Consider the following 23,379-nt stretch of genomic DNA (forward strand, 5'->3'; position numbering starts at 1 on the left):
GAGAACAACAAGGACCTGAGTCTCCCCCCATCAATAACTCCCTGCTCAGCCAATCAGGGTAGAGACTGAGGACGGGAAGCTGAGGGTTCTCATCAGAGAGCCCAAAGGATGGCCAGGTCACCGGTGGGGATCACTGCCCGAGCACTATTTCAGCCCCACATTTTTGGGTGGACCTCCCACAGTGGGAGCTGCCGAGCACTCCCCCACAACACACACATACATACCTCCTGGTGTTGGGAGGGGAACAGGAGAAAGGACAAAAGAAGCAAGAGACAAAGAGAAAGGAGAGAGGAATGGATGGAGGAAAAGGTGAAACAAAAAGGACAAACCCTAATGTCCCCAGTGATTCTAAGGGACAAAATACCAGGTCCAGAATAAAATTCGGCCTCCTTAAGCTTGTGTTTTCCATGCCTAGAATTCAGCTGTCACCAGATGGATCAGACTGAACAGGTTTCAAACCTCGAGGCTCTTACCTTCTAAACAGGGACGGCTGTTTTCTAGAAAAATCAGGGAAAGGGAAGGAGAAAACTCGAAAGAGGTTCCTCCGTTCCTCCTGGTGCTCATGTCCGTGAACCCGAATACTCTCTCAGTCCTCAAAGAGAGACCTCGAGGAGGAGACTTGCTGAAGCAAAGACACAGGGGTCTCTGAGGTTTCCCTGGCCCATTGCTCCTGTCCTGCCTGGCTGATGTCAGCATCTCTCTGTGAGGTCACCACTTCCACACCATCTTTGACCAACAGTCTGAGGTCCTGCAAAAGGCCCTTGTGATGTCACTGCCACACCCCTCCTTTGCTGTGCCTGCCCCTGCCCAGGCACTTTGGAGGTTTGAACTACTCCCTGTGGATCACCCCCTCAAGAAGCGTTCATTCTAGGAAGCAAGCTAGCTAGACAGGAAAACATCAGACGCTGCTCCCAATGCTACACTCAGCTTTTCAGAAACTAGTCAACTTTATGTCCAGAAGTAACCATTAGAGCATCTAATTTGACCCCCTGCATATCACAGGCATCCTATGACACAATAGCTACTTTTGGAGCAAACACATTCCAGAAAGGCACCTATTCTTCATCAAATGACATCAGGAGATGGCGAATCCATCACTTTCCTTGGCAGCTTGTTCCTGTGGTAAATCATCCTCGCTGTTGACTATATCTGCCTTAGTTGTAATATGAATCCTTGGTCTGGCTCCCAGCCCCTCTCCAAGGGTTGCAGCTATCTGGAAATGCTGCCTTCCAAGCCTTCCTCATTCACACCTCATTCATTCAACAGGGCAACTGATTACCAAGCAGGGGGAAGATCTTATTCTACTTCTAGCAAAAAGACATTTTTCTTTTACCTTAATTATACTACCTTATGGGCTCGCTATAACATACTACCAAGCTTCAATACAAAGTGATATACAAGTATATAAAAATGCATAAGGCAGAGATTTATCTACCACTGTATTGACTGACCGCTGCGAGCAGTAATATAGGGATCCCTGGGTCTTTGAATGAGGCTTTATACTTCAGAGGGGCGAGTCGGGGTGAGCGGCGAGTCAGAGCCGGGTGGGTGGGCAAAGAGGCGAGCAGTGAGGCAGCAGGGATTCTATGGGTGGGCATGGGGGTTTCTAGCAGGGGAGGAAGGAGGTGAAAAGAGGTGGATGGAGGACTGAGTAGGAGGGATGCAGCAAGCCAGCAGGTGGCAAGGGGTTGAAGAGGGGTGTGATGGTGGGGCCGAGAGGGGAAGGGGTGGGTCCTATTTTACCTCTGATCTGGTCACCCTATGCACGCTGTTTCTTCCCCCCTCTACAGGCTTCCACATACCATCAATGCCTTGCTAGTGTGCCATGCACTGTGAGAGATCTCTTCTCTTTGTGTGTGACTGTGAGTGTTTCCCTTGTGCATGAATTTATTCAATAAAATCTTGAGCTTCGTAATGGCTACCATGAGTGAAAAGAAAAAGAGGATCCGAGTACAGCATTTTCAACACTGAATGGACGAATAAGTACTTACATACTGAGAATGATACAGTTACTAAAGTAAGCTTCCAAATTTCTAAGGACATTGCTGCTGCTGGGAAATGCTTCACAGAAGGCGAGTTTTTTAAAAAGTATCTTGATTGCTGTATCTGAGTTATGTCCAGAAAAGAGGGGAATATTTGAGAATGTCAGTCTATCACGCATGACTGTACAGAGAAGAATAGCTGACATTTCTACCAATCTAAGTGATCAGTTAAAGCAGAGAGTCAGTGAATTCTGCTTTTACTCCCTATCTATGAATGAAAGCACTGATTTAAAAGACACTGCCCAACTTCTTATTTTTATTAGAGGTATTGATCATAACTTTGCAATTACTGAAGAACTTGCTGGCATGCGCTCCATGACAGGTCGCACAACCGGAAAAGAAATCTCCAGTGAAGTGATAAAGTCCATGAATGATAAGTCGGGATTAGATTTCACAAGCTTGGTGGCCATTTGTACTGACGGTGCTCCAGCTATGTGTGGAAAAAATGTTGGTGCAGTTGTTATTCTTGAAGAATTTATTGGGAGACAAATAACTAAACATCATTGCATTTACATCAGCAGGTTTTGTGTAGCAAAGTCTTAAAATCTGAGGATGTAATGTCAGTGGTAGTTTCCATGTTAAACTACATCCGTTCTAGAGGACTAAAAACATAGGACACTTAGAGCCTTTCTTGAAAGGGTCGATGCCGAGTGCAGCGACTTGATCTACCATAAGGAATTGAGGTGGTTGAGTCGAGGAAAAGTGCTCCGCCATTTCATTGCTTTGAAAGAGGAGGTAGCAAAATTCCTAGAAAATGGGCCAGTAAAATTCCCAGAGCTTGAAAATGAGTCCTGGAATCAAGATCTCTTTTTCTTTTGTGATATTACAGCACACCTGAATGATCTCAACATTCATCTTCAGAGAAAAAATCAACTTCTATTTCAAACGTGTGCTGCAGTGAAAGCTTTCAAAATGAAATTGAAACTTTTTAGAAGTCAGCTGTCAAAAGGTGAAGTGTGTCACTTGTGCACAGTGTATCCCTCAGCACAAACCTGCCAAATTAGAAGAAAAATATGCAAAGCACATTAATCTTTTGATTGAAGAATTTGACAGAAGACTTACTTTGTCTAAAGAAGAAGACATCCAGTTGAAGCTGATTGAAGATCCCTTTTTTGTGGATCCAGAGAAGTGCCACTAAATTTGCAGTTGGAGATTACTGAATTTCCATGTTCGGCAGTTTACCGAAATAAGCACAGAGAAAGCAGCCTGCGGGACTTCTACAAAAGTCTGGACAATGAAAAATACAAGAATCTTATTGAAGTTGCACTGAAAACGTTCAGCATTTTTGAAAGCACTTACATATGTGAACATTTTCCATCATGAACACGAATAAAAACAAGCTACGTTCTTCTCTGACTAATGACCATTTGGAAAACATTATGAAAATATCCACTTCAAATATGACCCGCGAATGTGACAAGCTTGTTGCCCAAAAGAGATGTACTATCTCTCATTACATTTGCAAGGTAATTATGAAAAGTACAAATGTTTTCTTTCAAGGAAACATGTGTTTTTCATTTTTATACAATTCATAAAAAAATTAAAATAATTAAAAAAATTGTTTGCTTTAATTGAAAATTTCTTAATAAAGTATCACAGCCCCCCAGCCTTCCTTTTCGGCCCACAGCTGTTTCAGTGGGTTGGTGCTAGGGAAGGAGGGTTTGTTTCCATGGAGCTAGGCAATGCTAGGGGGGAGTTTCCACAGGGCCGGGCGGCACTGGGGGGTGTGGTGTTTCCGCGGGGCCAGGTGGTTTCAGCCCTCAGCTGTTTTCTTTGGAGCAATATAGTCCTTGCTACTTTATGAGTTGTGCGGGCCTGATGTGTAAGGAGTTTCCTCTTGTGTGGATTCTCTGATGTCTGATAAGGTCTGAGCTTCGACTGAAGCTTTTCCCGCACTCAGGGCATGGATAGCGCGTCGCTCTTGTGTGGATTCTTTGATGTGCGTTAAGGGTAGAGCGCTGACTGAAGCTTTTCCCGCACTCTGAACATGTGTAGGGCTTCTCCCCTGTGTGGATTCTCTGATGTCTGATCAGGTATGAGTGCCAACGGAAGCTTTTCCCACACTCTGAGCATGTGTAGGGCATATCTCCGTTGTGGATTCTCTGATGTGTGATAAGGGCAGAGATGTCACTGAAGCTTTTCCCACACTCAGAGCATATGTAGCGCGTCTCTCCCGTGTGGATTCTACGATGTGTAATGAGGTGTGAGTGCCGATTGAAGCTTCTCCCACACTCAGCACATGTGTAGGGCTTCTCCCCTGTGTGGATTCTCTGGTGTGTGATAAGGTTTGAGCTTCTATTGAAGCTTTTCCCACACTCAGAGCACGTGTGGGGTGTCTCACCTGTATGGATTCTACAATGTCTGATAAGGTTTGAGCGCCGATCAAAGCTTTTCCCACATTCGGAGCATGTGTGGGGCGTCTCCCCTGTGTGGATTCTACGATGTCTGATAAGGTGTGGGCGGTCATTGAAGCTTTTCCCGCACTCAGAGCATGTGTGGGGCGTCTCTCCTGTGTGGATTTTCTGATGTCTGATAAACTTTGAGCGCCTATTGAACCTTTTCCCGCACTCAGCGCACGTGTGGGGCATTTCCCCTGTGTGGATTCTACGATGTGTGATAAGGGCAGAGCTCCGATTGAAGCTTTCCCCGCACTCATGGCACATGTAGCGTGTCTCTTCCAAGTTGATTCTGTCGCATGTTATAAGGTCTGAGTGGCTACTGAAGTTTTCCTTTGGCCTCTCTTGAGCATCACAAGAATTGGCTTTTTCTTGGAGTGCACAAATCCCAGAAACATTCCCTTTGGGTCTTCCTGATAACGTTCCATGTGGTTCTCCTTCCTCAGCATCTTCCTGCTGGGGTTTCTGCTCCTCATTCTCACTCACCGTCACATCACCTGATGGGAGACGGAGAGAATCCAAACACAGGTCACTCCCTGAACTGGAAAGAAAGGAAATCTCAGAGAGAGGAATGGACAAAAGGATGAACCAAAATATGTGTGGGAGAGATCAAACCTATCAGGAGCTGATTTTCCCCAAAACCTTCCCCAGAGGAGAGAGGAAAGGATCAGTTTTGGTCTGCATCTCACCAGAACTCTCAGGGGAAAGCGAGATTGGGGAGGGACCTGCTGCCAGTTGTCAGTCAGAATAGGAAGGAAGCCATGAGTGACATCTGACATGATTCCACATCTGCAGGGAACAATCCTGAACTCGGAGAGCTCACAAGATCTTTGTAGGGCATCCCAAATGTTTCCTGTATTCACAGACAGTTTCTGAGTTGGTTTAACCAATTCCTCACCTGTGCAGGCAGCTCTCGGGAGCACTTCTTTCTCAGAGCCCTGGAGGTCGACGATCCATGGCTCTTCCCCTCGTTCCAGTTGTGAGATCACATCAGGTTTGGAATTTAGAAACCCTATGCCAGGCAAAGAAAACAAGGGAGGTCAGTAGAGTTTGTGGGATACTTGTCACAAAGAATAGTCCATGGTTTTAACCCCAGGTCATTTTTAAGCAGTAACATACCAAGGCCGGCTTCCTTGGCTCAAAGTGGCAGGATAGTTATTATTATTATAAATCATATGCATTACCTTAGTGCCTAAGGACCAGCTAACACTGGGTCTCCATTGTGCTAGGTAAAGTACAAAGAATTGTAGCTGGGCCATGCCCTGAAGAATTTACAATCTAAATAGATAAGACAGACACAGAATGGAGGAAGGGGTAGAACCCACTGTTAGAATATAGACATTCAGGCCTGCCTGTAACGTCTATACTTTAAGAATGTAGGTGTATTTCTATCACTTAGCTAGTTACAGGAGTATAAAAACAAAGAATCAAAATCACAGTCGGCCTGTGTCTGGGCCTTCTCTCACTGGGATAGTCTGAGGCCTTGTTCTTAGGCTAAGGCCTTTGGCTAAGCAGCAGGGACAGCCATAAACATCCTCACATCCCAAACCAGTCACACTGAAATAAGGTGGTGTTGGCCTGTTAGGAAGAAGATCCTGTCCTGATAGTGCCCATCACCACCAGATAAAGAAACAGATCTTAAGATCATTAAAGAAACCTTAGTTTGATCGCATCCTGTCTGACAAGAAAGCACTTAGCAATGGTTGTGGCAGTGAAACCCTCATATCTGTATTGTTTTATCTTTATGGCCACCACTTTTCATTGTTAATCAGTCGGTTAATCAGTCGGTTTCTCTCTGCTATATAATTAATTTTGCTAGGCATAAGTTAATTAGGGTAGTGGGATATAATTGGTTAGAGAATTATGTTACAAAATGTTAGAACTGGTTAGTCACAATGATTGGTTAAGATATAGCTGAGAATATTACTCTATAAACGGGGTCAAACAGGAGAGGGAAAAGGAAACTGGAATTATAGAATATCAGGGTTGGAAGGGATCTCAGGAGGTCATCTAGTCCAACCCCCTGCTCAAAACAGGACCAATCCCCAACTAAATCATCCCAGCCAGGGCTTTGTTAAGTCTGACCTTAAAAACCTCTAAGGAAGGAGATTCCACCAGCTCCCTAGGTAACCCATTCCAGTGCTTCACCACTCTCCGAGTGAAAAAGTTTTTCCTAATATCCACTCTAAACCTCCCCCACTGCAACTTGAGACCATTACTCCTTGTTCTGTCATCTGCTACCACTGAGAACTGTCTAGAGACATCCTCTTTGGAACCCCCTTTCAGGTAGTTGAAAGCAGCTATTAAATCCCTCCTCATTCTTCTCTCCTGCAGACTAAACAATCCCAGTTCCCTCAACCTCTCCTCATAAGTCACGTGCTCCAGTTCCTTAGTCATTTTTGTTGCCCTCCACTGGACATTTTCTAATTTTTCCACATTCTTCTTGTAGTGTTGAGCCCCAAACTGGATACAGGACTCCAGATGAGGCACCATCAATGTTGAATGTTTGTTAAGCGGGGGGAACAGGAACAGGGATATAGGCAAGACTCTGCGGCATCAGAGCTGGGAAGGGAACACTGGGGAACAGACTGTATCTGCATACAGAGATAAGCTCAACTGGGTGTGAAGGCCTTCGGAATGCATAATCTTATAGGTGTTAAAATTGTACAGGCTACACTACCACCCTGTGACATCATCAACAAAGTGCCCATTTGTGCCCGGGTAGCAGTCATATTGTAGGAGGGAGGAACGCAGCAAGGACGCAGAATCAGTGGCCAGGGTCGCTGTGCATAGAGATGGAGAGGTTATATGGAGAGGAGGTAATGAGTGGGAGAGGGAGGTCAAGAGTTAAAATAATAATATTTGGGGAAAAAATGTATAATGAAGTGAAACTGAACAGAAATAGAACTGGAGTGTAGGCTCTAAAGCAACAAGGTTTCGGTAGGGATTTGGGGTTAAAGGTCTGGGATCTCTCACCGCTCTAGATCCCCAAATCTCTCCTCCCTCCCATTGACTCACCCAGCCGACTTCCTGGGTGCCCTTCCTCCACACTCCCCTCCCCTTTTGCCCATTACTCTGAGCCGGCACCACCTCCTCGTACCTTGGCAGCTTCTTGTATTCTCTCCCTGTCTCTCACTACCTGATCCCTCCCTGTTGGTTCTTAGCTCTAAATCTGCACACCCCCTCCCCATGTCCTGGCACCCCAGAATTATCTCCTCTCCCTTTCTCCTCCCCTCCCACAGCTCCGTTCTCCCTTCACCCATAGGGTCCTGAATGTCAACATTACACGCTCTCCTATCAAAAACAACAAGAAGTCCAATGGTGGCACCTTAGAGACTAACAGATTGGTTTGGGCATCGGCTTTCATGGGTAAAAAACTTTACTTCTTCAGCTGCATCTCCTATCAAAAGAGGAGCTCATCTGACTGTCACACAAGCCAGGCATGAGTCAGACACCTATTTACTTTAGAATTGTACAGTCAGCATATTTTCCTATTAAAATAAAGAAAAGGCACGAAAGCTACAGTTATTAATGTAGTTGCTAATGTAGCCAATAAGGATGCATTCAATGCAATTTTAAAATGACTAACGGCACCAAAAAGGCACATGCCCAAAAATGACACTAGTGTGTGGGAGATAAGGCAAAAAATGGGGGCAAGGAAACTTGTCAAAATTTGTATGACAAATAAAGGTATAAAGTTATTACTACTCGGGTTCTTTAGACACCCTGCAGCTTCTAATAACCCAGGGGACAGGACTCCTTACCCAGCAAGACCACCATCTCATAGTTCTCCTGCATGACATCCCTGTAGAGGGCTCTCTGAGTGGGGTCCAGCAGAGCCCATTCCTCCTTGGTGAAATACACAGCCACCTCCTCGAAGGTCACCGGCCCCTGAAGGAGAAAGAGTCCAACACTCAGTACCTGCTGCCCCAGTCAGAGCCCCACTAGTCACGGAACAGCAGCACCAGGTAAACAGAAGCTCTGGGAGGCACACGTTAACAGAGTCTCACCCCACCTTGCCTAGAGCATCCAGAAGGCATCAGAGGGTAGAAAGAGAAAATCTTTGTCTCCCCCAGCTGACAGACGGAGGTAGGATCTTCACGTTTATCACATACCAACTAGCCAGAGCTTGATATGGGAGATGGGGCTGTCTCTGGACCCTGCTGGTGGCTCCCTGGGAGGAATCCCAACACTCTCCAAATAAAATATATGGAAGAAAGAGGAAGTCAACAGTAAAGAATATAAGTTAGAAAGTCAGCACTGCAGAAAGTTGGAAAGGGAAGCTATCGGAAATCAATGATCAACCAATGAAAAGAAGAAGTTTTAAAAAGTATATTAAGTACAAAATTAATCCTAACAATGGTAATGGTAAATTACTAGATGGAAATGGCAGAATTATCACCAATCATGCAGAACAGGTAAAGTGTTCAATAAATATTTCTCTCCTGGATTTGGAGAAAAACAGATGATGTAACTCATATCATAAGACGTTGAAGCCGATAGTCTTTCCATTCCAACAGTAACTCATGAGGACGTTAAACAGCAGCTGTTAAAGTTAGATGTGTTTAAATCAATGGGTCCAAATAACAAGAGTTTTGAAAGACCCGGTGGAGGCGCGTGGTGGACTGTTAATCTTGATTTTAATTAGGACTTGGAACACGGGAAATTCCATAAGACTGGAATAAAGCTCATGCTGTGCCAATATTTAAAAACTATTAAAGAGATTACGCAGCTAATTACAAGAGTGTCAGTCTGAAATCGATACTGGGCAAGAGAATGGAGCAGCCAATACTGGATTTCACTAATAAAGAATTAAAGAAAGGTAATATAATTAGTACCCATTAAAAAGGTTTAGACACAATAGATCAGTGGTCCCCAACGTGGTGCCCGCCAGGGCATTTATGTGTGCCCGCCTAGTGCCCAGCAGGGGAGAGAAGCCTCCTGGGGACAGAGTACTCCAGGGCTGCGGGCGCCAGTGTTGTCTGTCCTATCGGCTTCTCTCTGCACTGCCCAGAACTGGCACCAAAAAAACCCAAAAACAAAACCAAAAAACCCAAATTACTCTGACTCTGCCGAATGAACGGAATGCTGCCCCATAGCATGTGCTGCCCCAGGCACGTGCTTACTCCACTGGTTCCTGGAGCTGGCCCTGTATGTGATTGTTGGCGCCTGCCACACTCTTCTGAAAACATGAATGTGCTACTGGCCACAAAAAGGTTGGGGACCACTGCAATAGATCCTATCAACCTAACTGGATATTCTTATTGGATGAGATCAAAAGTTTGGTTGCAGCTAACAGTACTGATGTAATATACCTAGACTTCTGTAAGGGATATGGGTTGGTGCAGCACGATATTTTGACTAGAAAAATACAAAATACACAAGGCATACATTAAATAGCTTAAAAACAGGGATTTTAAATAGGGAACCATGGTCGAGTTGATCTCTTTCTAGCGGGTTCCCGCAAGGATTGGCTCTTGGTCCTGTGCTATTTAACATTCTTATCAATGACCGAGAAGAAAATATAAAATCATCACTGATAAAGTTTGCAGTTGCCACAGATTGGGGGTGGTGGTAACTAATGAAGTGTCAGTAGATTCAGGTTCCGGCAGTGGGAGTCTGGGAAGTTTTCCCAGCCCTGGCTGGAGGGTTATTTCCTGTTCCACAAAGAGGGGAAGTTCCATTCCCAACACCGTGCCTTGAAATGAGGACCTACCTGACACTACACCCCATATTCAGCATTGTGGTAGGATTATAATATGATTAGGACACAACTATGAGGCACTTTGTACAAGATGAGTCATGTGCAATGTCACTGGAAAAGTTATGATTTGCTGAATATGATTATCCAACCTGTGTGCATGGATCATGTTTGTATCTGAAGTTATGAATATTGACTCGGTATCTGTCTTTCAAATGTGCATACTCTGGGTAACCCCCACAACCAGCCTTTCGGGTACAACAATGAAGAAGCCGGACAGTGCTGATGGCTCAACAACAAAGACAATGGATCATGGAAGAACTTAGCCTTCCTGTGAATGTTTCAGCCAGCCTGAGTCATGGCTACTATGACTCAGCAGGGCATGCTAGGGCATGTGACCAGACCACATGACAATGAACTTCATCTTGGTACCTGTATTTTTCCACAAACTGGACTGGAAACTTAGTTTAGAACAAAGGGTTCCTGCTATATGGAAAAGCTACATAAGGTGGGGTGTGTCATCATCTCCTGGCCTCATTCCCACACAAGAGAACTCCTGGAAGCACCTGAGGAACAAAGACTGAACTGGGGGAAGTGCTGGTCCCAGGGTAAAGGGATTTCCAGCTTGTGTATGGAAACTTGGTGGACTGCTCCTATCATCAGTCAGAGTGAGAAATTGCTAATTCAAATTCTATCCATCTAGTATGTTAGGCTTGGTGTGAGTTTTTGCTTATTTGCTAAGTAATCTGCTTTGATCTGTTTGCTACCGCTTATTGCTGGGAAATTGGCTGTTGTCTTCTATCTGCCCTTGAGTGGCTTAGCTAAAGAACTCAGGTAGCTTAGTTGGATGCATGGTGCCACCTGCTGTCCTGTTGGGTGATAACAAGGCTAAATCTCCAGCAGGGTGAGAAGGGCCAGCCCAGCTTGAGGCTTAGAGGGCACACCAGTTCCCAGAAGCCCCCCAGACTGCACCCTCTATTACACAAGCCTAAGCAGGTTTGTCACACCCTGTCCCTTCTCTTTCTCCACCCTAGATATTTCTTGCCTCCCACCACCTCGAGCAGCTCCCACCCTCCTATGCATTTACTGCTCCTCTCCCTCCAAGCAGAAACCACCATCAGCTCCCTGATAATCCCTTACCTGAGCCAGCTCCATTGCAGCCATTGCCTTCCCCCTGGGAGGATGGGATGATCTGGAGCAAAACGTGGATGTTATTCTGTAGCCTGCCAGGGTGACAAGGGCAATGTGAGAGAATTCAAACGGGGTTTTTGTCCATTCCACATGTCAATTCCCCCCAGCATTTTCCCCTGCTAATGGATATTCTAGGTTCTGCCACACTATGAAGCACAGAGTGACCTTATTCCAGTATAGGCCTAGCCCCCTCCCACCAGGGTGTAACCTCTGAGACATGGTGAAACCCTCTGCCACTGGGAGTCTCTCTGTTACACTTATCAAGTTTGTGGAGGATATCAAGCTGGAAGGGGTTGCAAGTGCTTTGGAGGATAGAATTGACATTCAAAATGATCTGGATAAACTGGAGAAATGGTCTGAAGTAAATAGGATGAAATTCATTAAGGACAAATCCAAAGTACTTCATTTAGGAAGGAACAATCAGTTGCACACGTACAAAATGGGCAATGACTGCCTAGGAAGGAGTGCTGCGGAGAGGGATCTGGGGGTCATAGTGGATCACAAGCTAAATATGAGTCAACAGTGTTCCAAGAAAAGCAAGTATCATTCTGGGATGTATTAGCAAGAGTATTGTAAGCAAGACATGAGAAGTAATTCTTCCGCTCTATTCTGCGCTGATTAGGCCTCAACTGGAGAAGTGTGTCCAGTTCTGGGCACCACATTTCAGGAAAGATGTGGATAACTGGGAGAAAGTCCAGAGAAGAGCAACAAAAATGATGAAAGGTTTCGAAAACATGACCTATGAGGGACGATTGAAAACACTGGGTTTGTTTAGCGTGGAGAAGAGAAGCCTGAGAGGGGAAATGATCACCGTTTTCAAGTACCTAAAAGGTTGTTACAAGGAGGAGGGAGAATAATTGTTCTTCTTAATCTCTGAGGATAGGACAAGAAGCAATGGGGTTAAATTGCAGCCAGATGGGTTAGGTTGGACATTAGGAAAAACTTTCTGTCAGAGTGGTTAAGCACTGGAATAAATTGCCTATGGAGGTTGTGGAATCTCCATCATTGGGGATTTTTAAGAGCAGGCTGGACAAACACCTGTCAGGGATGGTCTAGATAATACTTAGTTCTGCCTTGAGTGCAGGGGACTGGACTGGTAACCTCTCGAGATCCCTTCCAGTTCTATCATTCTATAAACCAAAGACCAAAGAAGAGCCGAATCAAAGGAGTCACTCTGGGGGATTCTCCCTGTCATTGTCCCCAAGAAGTTCTCTCAGGTTTACAAAGTTGTTTGATGCTCCAGCCTTTATACAGTCTCTCCTGGGAGTGCCCCTTTCATGGGCTGGGCCTAGGTTTAGCTTTTGACAAGCGTGAACCTGGGGGCTTTGAGACTGGGCCTTCTTGCCTCAGCACATCTTGTTTCTTTCTGTGTCTCCCCAGTGAGTCCAAATGAGTAGATACTCCTCATAGAGATTGAGAACATAAGAACGGCCCACTGCATCAGACCAATGGTCCATCTAGCTCAGTGGCCAATGCCAGGTGCTTCAGAGGGAATGAACAGAACAGGGGATCATCAAGTGATCCATCCCGTCACCCATTCTCAGCCTTCGGCAAACAGAGACTAGGGACACCATCCCTGCCCATTCTGCCTGTGACACTGGCAGATGAGGTGTCAGCTCTTGCAAAAGCCCCTATGTCTTAACTGAACATGGACAAAGGCATAGCTGGAATCAGTCTGGCTCACTTATGTTAGTATTGTTAAGACAGGTATTAGAATGATAAGAATGTGTTTAGACTTTATTGAATGCTTGTGAGTTGCTGCCTGGGTTAGTATCTGACTAGTTGTATTGTGAGCCTCTGTGGCTATGTAAATCACCAGACAGAAGAGAGACTTTACTAGGTGAAGTGCTGATTGGTAACAGAATGCATTACACCCTGCCTGGCAGGAAAGGTCCATCAACACCAGATGGACGATTACGGGCTGTTAAAGAAGACAAAAAAATGTTGTTGTGCTCTTGACTTCCTATTAGCTGAGTTTTCAGTTCAGAGCACATGGCAGGAAGGGGATTAAAAAAAAAACTGATACAGAAGGAACTGATTATCTGTATGCTGCTTGGACTCTGGGGGGCAAAGTTTCTAGGCATAAGGAAGAGATCCCCAGCTGCTTACTCTGGGTTTGTCCTAAGGAAGATATAGGCTTCCATACTATAGAAGCTTCTATTATCTTTTGAAATTTAAGACTGTAAGTAGTCTGCATCTATAGGATCACCCACTTTAACTTTTTAAACAACTCTCATTTCCTTTTAAATAAGTCTTAATATAGGTTATGACAGGACGGGCTACAAGTATTGTCTTTGTTGTGAGTCTAAGATTCAATTGACATAAGTAAGTGACTTGTCCTTTGGGACAAGGTCAGGCTTGAGCAAGCTTTGAGCATGGGGGTGGACTAGATACCTCCAGAGGCTTCTTCCAACCCTGATATTCTATGACTGGCAGTAACCTGAACATTGCTGTGATTTGTGGTTTAAGGCAGTGGCTCTCAACCAGGGGTCTGGGGCCTCCTGGGGGGCCACTAGTAGGTTTCGGGGGGGCCAAGCAAGGCCAGCATTAGACTCGCTGAGGGCAGAAAGCTGAGCCTCACCACCCAGGCTGAAGCCAAAGCCTAAACAATGTAGATTTGTGGGCCCCTGTGGCATGGTACCCCGAGAGAGGAAGAAAGTGCCCCGAGGACTCAGCCAGAGGGTTGAGCCCTGACACATTACTGGCTCAGAGGTTCTCTGCCAGTCAGGAAGGGCCAGCAGCGAGGGAAGACTGGCAACTGATGGTTGGAGGGGTGAAGAGGTTTGGGGTATGGTGGGGGAAGAAGTGTCTGGGACTGGATAACCTGGGGCTAGGCAGTCTCCATAGGGGACATTTGCTTCTCCTGTGCCCTTTCCACACCCTCTTGCGAGTAGAGAAGGACCACCCTGTCCCCACCCCCAGGAGCAGCTGTGTCTCAGGACTCTCCCAAGTTGCACCCACTAACTCTCTTCCTATTTGGGGTTTAGCTCGGGGCAACAATTTCCCACCAAGATGAACCCAGCTGGCTGCTGCCTGTTCTGGTGCCACAGGGTGGGTGAAAGGCAGAACTGCAGCACTTCTTGGGTAGAATTTATTTTCTTCATTCAAAAAAAAGAAATTCTGCACTGGACGTGAATTCTGTGCGTACGCAGTGACCCAGAATTCCCACCTGAGTAACTCACACGTGGCACAAAGATAACCTGCTCATTCCCATCTCTTCTCCCTGTGCATCGAGTCCCAGAGCTGCTGCTGTCATTAATGCACAGAGGCTTTCACTCCCGTCAGTGCTGGAATGACCCAGTCCAGGTACAGGACTGAACCCTTATTCTCCCATCACATGGGACAGTCTCAGGTGAGGGAGGGTGAGAGTGGGAGGGGGTACAAATGGAAAAGAGTTGTTGTAGCCATGCTGGTCCCAAGTTATCAAAGAGAGGTATTTTAATTGGTTCTAAAAGAAATGACCTCACCTACCTTGTCTCTCCAAGAGATCTGAAAGTGGCAGAAGGAGACAAACAGGAAGACAGAGCTCAGGACTCTAAATCAAACATTTTCAATCCCCTGGAAGAAACAACATTTCCCTTCTGCCCCTGGGACCATCCCATTCCTCTCACAGCAGCAAAGGGAGACTGCAGCCAGCCCCGGATGGTCTTTCCCCATCCTGAGATGTGTGTTGTGACAAAGTTTGTGTGTGGTGGGTGCACGGACTGGGTTCAGCTAGACCCATCTGCAGACTGGAAAGTCAGGGCAACTCCCGCACAGCTTGGGGGCTGTGGGCAGGGGTAGTAGCTCTGGAGCTGGGCCTCTGCCCCCTCTAGGTCCCATGGTAGATGACTCTGGCAGCATCAAGTGGGTCCATCACTGCAGGGAAAGGTTGGGGTAGTGTCTGAGATCAAGGTGAAGATTGTGGGGTGCGGGGGGGGGGTCCATGCCCAGGAATGGGGGGTGGAATTCACCTTCCCACCCCTCTGCAGAGCCCAGCAATTAGGGATTTATCCAGCAAAGTGAATTTCACTCTGGGTGACTTTGAACCAGCCACAGAAAGATACTTGGGCCTTCGGTTCCACACTGGCCACAGGAGTTTACTAGTTGTCCCTCCCCAGATGGCCGGGGGCAGCCAGGGATAATTAGTGGGTTATGGGAATTAGAAGATGAAAGTTCACTAAGAACAATGATATTTGTGTGTTTATTATTAAATACCCAGACACCCACCAATCCCCGTCCTCCTTCCCATGAGCTATAAATATCTAAGGAACTCAGCTATTGATCCTGCAGTGAGTTCTTGCCCCTCCTCACTTTCTATAGCAGAACTTTTAAGAACAGGGCAGGGAAACATGTAAATACTTTGAACCAAGTTATAGAAGCTGCTGAGCATAGACAAGTTAAAATGAAATCAAGGTTCCGTCTCTTCAAGGACCTGGCCCCTAATGCAAAATTACAGACACTCCCCAGAAATATGAAATGGCCACTTCATAACTGGTAGAATGTTATTTATCTAATGATTTCTGGGAATTACCAGTAAAAAAGCAACTTAGTGAAGATGATATCCTGAGAAAAGATCTCATGTGTTTTTACAAGTTGGTATAAACTAATCTGGAACTTCATACACTGAAATGCCTAATTCATAGCTCTATGGCAATTGCCTGGTGTCACTACAGGGCAGAATTAAGGTTGGTGCCTTAGTTGTGAATTTCCATCCCCTAGCATATTGCAATTGCTGTTAAGTGGGTTTGACAAAATTCATTTTGTCTATTTCTTTCTTTTAATTTCAATAGCTAGCGATATTTACTTTTAAGCCCTTTTTTCAATGTTTACAATTTCAATGTTCAGAGCTGTGGGAAGTTATGGGAGTCATAAGACAACAATTATTTAATCACAGTAACTGTTGAGATTCCAAAAGCCAAATCCTATAATTGTTCAAAGAGAAACTGTCAATGTCACACGCAAAATATACAGTGTAAATATCCTTAAATCAAACGACTTTCTCCAGAAGCATTTCTGTATTTTACCTATAGAAATATTTTTTCATCTGTGTGTGTACAGTGAAATCAACATTTACTGCAACTTATTCATAACAATCCAATCCTTTCAAGCGTAATTTTAAGTAATGAAGTACTTGAATTCCTTCACTTCCTGGAATGTAATGCTTCATTTCAGGATAATTACACCCTCCCTGTGATGTATTTTACTCTTAGTACCGTAACCCCATTACGATGCAGCTCCTGTCTGGGAACTCTGCTGAGGTCAGTAGCATGATCAGAAGGTGACACTCTGACATATTCCCTGAAATCTAAATAGCCCCAGTGTGAGACAGTGATTAACGCAGGTACCTTAGGGGCTGCAGCGTCAACCCCCTGCCTTGACGAGGGGGGTGAAGAATTGCAGTAGAAATCGGTTAGGCTGGGAGAGGGCACAGCTGATGTGGGACTGGAAGCCGATTTGTCCAACAGGACTGGGTAGAGGCACTTCAATGTATTTTCCCCCATTAAACACCCTGCCATGTATTTAATTTAGAAACTTTTCATTCCCATCTAAACACCTTGGAGCTAAGCTGGGTTGATGCATTTCCACTTACAGCGGTACAGTTGTAATTAGGTGCTGAATCAGATGCTCATGCAGCACAAAGCAGTCAATAATAGGTGAACTTTCATGAATTAACTTGACTGTGTGCTGTGCATCGCCTTAAAAACAAGATGATGCGAGCAAGTGTCAAAATTTTAGGCATTAAGAAATGGAAATTAGGTCAGTTCATTTCTCATGTGTTTAGCCCTTTTGCCCTAAAAGCATGTTTGGCTCTCTGACATTGCTTTATCCGCCCCACCAGAAAATGCTGCAGGGAACCAGGTCATTCCAGCCGACCTTCACGAAGTACAGTTCTACCAGCTATGTGCCAAAATTCAAATGGTTCTGTTTGTTTTATCTTTCATTCACCTTTGCAATTCTTAGATCTCATTTACAAACTGGAACTGAAATAACCAAAGCAAGTTAAGAAGGGAGCAGCATCAGGCATAGGTGGGGGTAATACAATAAAGGGAAAGAACTGACTATGCAAAAAGGAACATCCCAAACTATCAGACCCCCAGACTCTCCTCTAACTGAACCCAACCCAGCCAGGGTTATCAAGCTGGGCCCGTGAAAAATCACCCAGCTTGTGTGGCAGCGAATGCTGCGTGTTCCAGATGGAGCTCTGGTGTGTGTGTCTGCTCTGCTGACGTGCTATTTTGGTACGAAAGGCACCACGGCCACAGGAAGCAGAGACATGGACTCCTACAAAACAAAATGCCAGATACACCTCCAACATCCCATCCCCTCCCCCACCTCCATATGGCCATTCTCAGCCCATTGCTAACAGTTCCTTCCAGCACTATACATAAATAAAACGTGGTGTTACGAAAGGTAGATGGTGCCAGAGAAACCTGGCATTTGATACATGCATCTGATACAGTTCCACATGGGAACCTTGTTGTTAAATTGGAGAAGATGTGGACTAATATGAGAGCTGACAGGTTAATAAAGAATTGGTTAAAGGAGTCTACAAGGGGGTCATACTGAACGATGAGTTGTCAGGCTGGAGGGAGTTACTAGTGGAGTTCCTCAGAAATCAGTTTTGGGACCAATCTTCTTCAACATTTTTATTAGTGACCTTGGCACAAAAAGTGGGAGTATGACACAAAGCTGGGAGGGATTGCCACTATGGAGGACAAGAAAATCATACCAGAAGAACTGCATGACCTTGAAAGCTGGAGTAACAGAAATGGGATGAAAATTAATATTGCAAAAATTATGCACTTAGGGACTACTGACAAGAATTTTTGCAATGACCTGGGGACTTATCAGTTGGAAGTGACAGAGGAGGAGAAAGACCTGGGTGTACTGGTTGATCACAGGATAATTATGAGCTGCCAATGTGGTGTGGCCATGAAATAGGTTAACGCAGTCCTAGGATGCATCAGGAGAAGCTATTTTCAGTAGACACAAGGAAGGGTTAGTACTTCTTGCCTTAAAGTCTGAGAGTCTATAAACTGTGCCTTACGTTGCACAGACACTGATGGAGCTCAGGGCCCCATCGTGCTGCGTATGGCAGAGACCCTGACTGAGATCAGCACCCTCACTGTGCTGGGCACTGCAGACAGAGAGAGACAGTCCTTGCCCCAAAGAGATCACTGTCCAAGTAGACAATGGGTAGGAGGAAAACAGAGGGGGCTGTGACTTACCCAAGGTCACCAAGCAGGTCAGGGACAGAGCCAGGAACATATTCCGTTAATGCCAGAGCCACATCACCCGCAGCTTGGAAAGGTCCCAGACCCAATTGTATTAGGCTGCAGAAAGAGGTGGCTTGCCCATGGATGCACAGGCTGTCTTGGCAGGGCAGCTCAGCTGCAGTCCCTGCACACAACTGGGGGTGGGGGGGTGTCCTGGGTCAGGAGAAGTCAGTGTACAGCCCTGTGGGGCTGTGCTCCTGGCTCATATCTCCAGCACTCTCTGCAGCCCCTCTGTTACCAGCTGCACTGTTCAGCCATCCCCAGGCCTCAGAGAGGTCACTGTCCCCCCACACCCCAAACCTTCAAACTGGGATATGGTGCACCGGTGCCAATCCGAGTACTCTAGTGTATATTCTGTCTATACTAAGAGTTTGCACCACTGCCTAAAACCCCATTGTGGCAGAGACCTTTAAAGCCCAAACCAGCAGTACGATGGCACTAGAACTGGGATCTATTTCTAGCTCTGCCACAGACAGCCTGGGTGACCTCAGACACATTAATGTTTCACCTCCCAACTTTAGTCTATTGACCCAACTGCCCACTCACTGGGGTCTCCTCTCTCTCCAGAGCTGCTCACCACTAAAATCTGTGTGTGTGTGTGGGGGGGGGGGGGCAGAGCTAAGGTTGGTCAGCTCTGGAATAGTCTTACAAGGGTGGTCGTGGAGTCTCTTTCCCTGGAAGTTTTTAAGACCAGTGTGACAAAGTGGGGCTCTTCTTAATGTTTCCTCTGAATACTGTGTGGGTGCCTCAGTTTCCCCAGGCATTTCTTAAGTCTCCAGTGTGCATAAATAGCTGACACTTTGTATCCTAGCAACAAACGGCTAGGGCCCTTCCCCCGGCAAGGGGATGGCTAAAGGTGAACAGAGAGATCAGGTGACCTGCTGACCCGGGAAAGAGACAAATCCCAGAGGAGGAGGGACTGGAGGGGGTTTCAGTTTGGGAGCTGGCTGGGGACGAGGAGTGAGGACAGACGTGGGAGTCTGCCTCACTGGGCCCCAGAATGGACCCGGCTGAGGGGTCCAGTTCTCTGTACCTACAAGCTCTGTTTTAGACCGTGTTCCTGTTATAGAATAAACCTCTGTTTTACTGGCTGGCTAAGAGTCACGGCTGACTGCGAAGTGGGGGTGCAGGACCCTCTGGCTTCCCCAGGATCCCGCCTGGTGGGACTTGCTGTGGGAAACACACGGAGGGACATATGCTGAATGCTCCAAGGTCAGACCCAGGAGGTGAAGCCGTGTGAGCTTCTTGCCCTGAAGACAGTCTGCTCCAAGGGAGACGGGGTTCCCCAAAGTCCTGACTGCTCTGGAACTGCTCACCACGAAGCCAACGCCCAGGGACTCTGTGACAAGCAGGTAGGATAAACCTCTGTCAGAGATAATCTACATAGACTTGGTCCTGCCTTGGCAGAGAGAGATGGACTTAATGACATCTTGAGGTCCTGTCCAGCCCTACATGTCTATGGTGGTATGAAAAAGATACGTATAAAACACAACGTACAGAGTAAAACCCACAACATGTCAGGCAATTCAGGGAAAAAAAAAAAAGTGACAAAACCCACAGCATAAAATGCCAATACAAAGGAAAAGAAAACAACACAATGTTAACTAATACACCCTACGATTAAATTACACAATGAAAAAGGGCTCAACTCAAACCAGCACAACACAGACACCAAACACACTGAGGCAAAACAATGCATCATAAAACTATGCAACACAACATGGTGCAGTCACAAAAGGCACCATGCAAAACAGCTCAGCGTAGAACACAACAGCAGGAAAGAGAATGATTTCAGTGTAGGCCTGGAAGGGATCTTGAGAGGGTGTCTACTCCAGCCTCCTGTGCTGAGGCAGGACCAAGTATCCCTAGACATTCCCGGACTGGTGTATCTCTAACCTGGTCTTAGAAACCTCCAATGAAGGAAATTCCACAGCCTCCCTTGGAAGCCAGTGCAAGGCAAACACAGACCAAAACAAGCTGTACACACACACTCTGGGCTTAAGGTTAAGGAGAGAGGCAAGAATTCAAATAATCTGGGTTCAGTTCCCAGTTTTGTCCCAAATTCTCCATGCAAAATTGAGCAAATTACTTCAGCTCTCTGAGCTTCAGTTTCCCCGTCTGTAAAATGGAGAGTCGCCTCCCACCATTGGCCTATTTAGCCTTTGAGCTTTTTGTGGCAAGGTCTCTCTGTCCCTGTGGGCATGTCGACACTGCAGTCAGACACCGGCAGCTGGCCTGTGCCCGCTGACTTGAGCGCACGCGGATCAGGCTGCAGGGCTGTTTAATGGTGGTGTCAATGTTCCGGCTTGGGCTGGAGCTGGACGTCTGGCACCCTCCCACTTCGCAGAGTCCTACAGCCTGGCTCCAGCCCAAGCCCAGACATCTACTCTGCAATTAAACAGCTCTTTTGCCTGAGTCCTGTGAGCCTGAGGCAGCTGTCATGGGTCAGCTGGTGGGGGGTTTAATGGCAGGGTAGAGATATCCTTGGTGTCTGTTCAGCATCTGTCACAATGGGGATCCTGATCTTGGTCTGTGTCTGTGCAAAGCCCTGCACAACATGGGGCCTGATCTCAGTTGGGGACTCTGCAACTCCCAGCATTACAGGTTCCCTGATTTTGTTTGGGGTCCCTGCAGTGCCTGGCAAAATGTGGGGCCAGGATCTCTGTCAGGGTCAGTGCAGTGCCAGGCCCAACGGGGACACAGATCTCAGTCGAGGCTTCTGAAGTGCCCAGCACAATGGAGGCAGCAATCTGGGCTGCAGTCGTGCGCTGCCTGACACAAGGAGGGCCATGATCCTGGTCCAGGTATCAGTTTTACCTGGCACAACAGTGGGGTCTGATCTCACCTGGGGTCTCTTCAGTGCCCGGCAGAACAGGGCCCAGATCTCAGCTAGGGTCTCTGCAACATCTGGCAGAACAGGGCCATGCTCAGTACGCTAAGAGCCCTGATCTCAGTCAGACACCTGGAGAGAAAAGCGGGAAGATTTTCAAGAATTTGATACCAGTATTTCAGAACTGAGGAAAAAATGGGGCACAAACTAAATATTTGAAAATATAAGGGACAAGCATTAACATGTGGGGAGATTTTATGTCACCATTCAACCACTCAAGAGAAGGAGGGGAAATTTGAGGCCATTATACAGTGATATTGAATCAACAACAGAATGGGATGGATTTTCCTTGCCTCACCAGGGAAAGGAGTGGGGCTGGTGTCAGAAGGTCACTGGCTGTGACTGTGAAAGTTGCTGGCTGTGGGGTCTGGTAATGTGACTAGCAGGTGGTGGGGGCGGAGGGAAAGATGGTGAAGTAGTTGGGACTGGGAAACCTGGGGCTGGGCTGTCTCCACGGAGGAGGCTTGCTCCTCTCTTTCCTTCCTGGGCCTTCCCATGCCCTGTTGCCAGCAGAGAGCCCCCCCCCCCCCCCCCCCGCAGCCCAGAGGTGTCCCTGTCTCAGGGCTCCCTCAGCCTCTGCCCAGTTCAGGAATCACTCAGGGGAATGATTTCCCACCTACACAACGACAAATCACTCCAGGTAAAAGTTGGGGGGGAAACTCCCCAAACCTGAGATTTGAACTGGACATTGGCGAAGTGGAGAGAAATTGGGACACAAACGGGGGAGGAGAACAGGGAACTTCTCAGGGATTTGGGGGCTGGGTGGGGTTACCCTGGCTGTTGCTCGTTGCTGTCTAGAGAGAAAGGGGCAGGATTGGAGAGGAGGGGGGGGCCCCCACGGGAGGGAGCAGCGGTAAATCCGAGGGGATCTCCGCCCCCTCTTTCTCTCCGCGCTCCTCGGGGGTCACCGGCTCTTTTCCCCTCCCCACTCCCCGGCCATGTCCGGGCTGCACCGACACTTTCCATCCGCCCCTTTCCCAGGTCTCCCCGCCAGCCCGGTCTCACTCCCCCCCTTGCGAGAGCCCCCACCCAGCCCCAAGCAGGGACCCCATTGGGGGCCGATCCCCTCCCCTTGGGACCCCAGGGCGGAGCCTGGCCAGGCCCGGGGGTCGCTGGGCTCCTGCGGGGACAGCAGATCCGAGCCCCCCCGGGCGCTGCCCCCCGCCCCAGGGAGCAGATCCCGGCACTGCGAGATGCCGGCAGAAACTGCAGCGAGTTGGAAAACGGGAGGGTTGCTCAAAGTGACGTTACAACTTCGGCGGCAGGTCCCGCTTCCGCGGTAATTCGCTGGCGGGGGGGTCCTTCCACCCCGGAGCGGAAGGACCCCCCACCGGCGAAGCCCGGGAGCGGAAGAAGCTCCGGGCCCGGCCCCGCAAGAGTTTTCTGGGGCCCCCGAGCGAGTGAAGGACCCCGCTCCAGGGGCCCCGAAAAACTCTCATGGGGGCCCCCGCGGAGCCCGGGGCAAATTGCCCCTCTTGCCCCCCCGCCATTTGCATAGGGGGCGAGAGGCACAAACAGGGACAGGATCCAATTCACTCCCCCCACCCCGGGAATTTCCTGGCTGCCCAGAGACAGCTCGACATCCCCCCCCCCCCCCGCAACTCCGGCTTCTCCCCTCCCCGCCCGACCCCAGGCTCCGCCCCCCCATCCCAGCAGGGCCGGGGCGGATCCTGCTGCAGCTCCTGGGGCCGAGGCAGCTCCGAGGCTTCTCCCAGGTTCCCCGGGCCGAGAGTCACTTCCCCCCATCGCCCCCCTCCCGGCGTCTCTCACTCACCGGCTCACACGGAGGCGGCAGCAGCAGCTTCATCCTCCCTCCCCCCCGACCGGGGCTCGCAAGGAGCATGCGCAGTTTCAGCTGCTGAACCCCTCCCTTAGCTGGGCTGGACAGGGCGGACGCGCC

The 23,379-nt window shown here is 47.7% G+C and overlaps 1 protein-coding gene across 2 annotated transcripts; it reads right to left on the reverse strand.

Moving 5' to 3' along the window:
* Positions 1-1,869: 1,869 nt before the first annotated feature.
* LOC127034013 (zinc finger protein OZF-like) lies at positions 1,870-23,363 on the reverse strand. Of its 2 annotated transcripts, XM_050922414.1 has the most exons (6): positions 23,254-23,363; positions 21,435-21,551; positions 11,280-11,362; positions 8,203-8,329; positions 5,337-5,450; positions 1,870-4,935 (listed from the first exon to the last, which is right to left on the reverse strand). In XM_050922414.1, the coding sequence occupies exons 3-6, from the start codon at positions 11,301-11,303 to the stop codon at positions 3,836-3,838; spliced, it is 1,365 nt and encodes a 454-aa protein (XP_050778371.1). In that variant the 5' UTR covers positions 11,304-11,362; positions 21,435-21,551; positions 23,254-23,363; the 3' UTR covers positions 1,870-3,835. The 2 variants fall into 2 exon arrangements, with proteins under 2 accessions (XP_050778371.1, XP_050778372.1); XM_050922415.1 differs by lacking the exon at positions 11,280-11,362 and having other exon boundaries at positions 23,254-23,362.
* Positions 23,364-23,379: the final 16 nt, after the last annotated feature.

Source organism: Gopherus flavomarginatus, chromosome 14 (genome assembly GCF_025201925.1).
Source record: "Gopherus flavomarginatus isolate rGopFla2 chromosome 14, rGopFla2.mat.asm, whole genome shotgun sequence".
NCBI lineage: Eukaryota > Metazoa > Chordata > Testudines > Testudinidae > Gopherus > Gopherus flavomarginatus.

What these genes read in the sequence shown, in the direction of transcription:
- LOC127034013 (XM_050922414.1), bottom strand. Translation starts at nt 11,303, where the DNA reads ATGGCTGCAATGGAGCTGGCTCAG. An exon ending in CTGCAATGGAGCTGGCTCAG is followed by an intron (nt 8,330 to 11,279) that starts GTAAGGGATTAT and finishes TTTCTCCTTCAG; the next exon opens with GGGCCGGTGACCTTCGAGGA. An exon ending in CCCGAGAGCTGCCTGCACAG is followed by an intron (nt 4,936 to 5,336) that starts GTGAGGAATTGG and finishes GTCTCCCATCAG; the next exon opens with GTGATGTGACGGTGAGTGAG.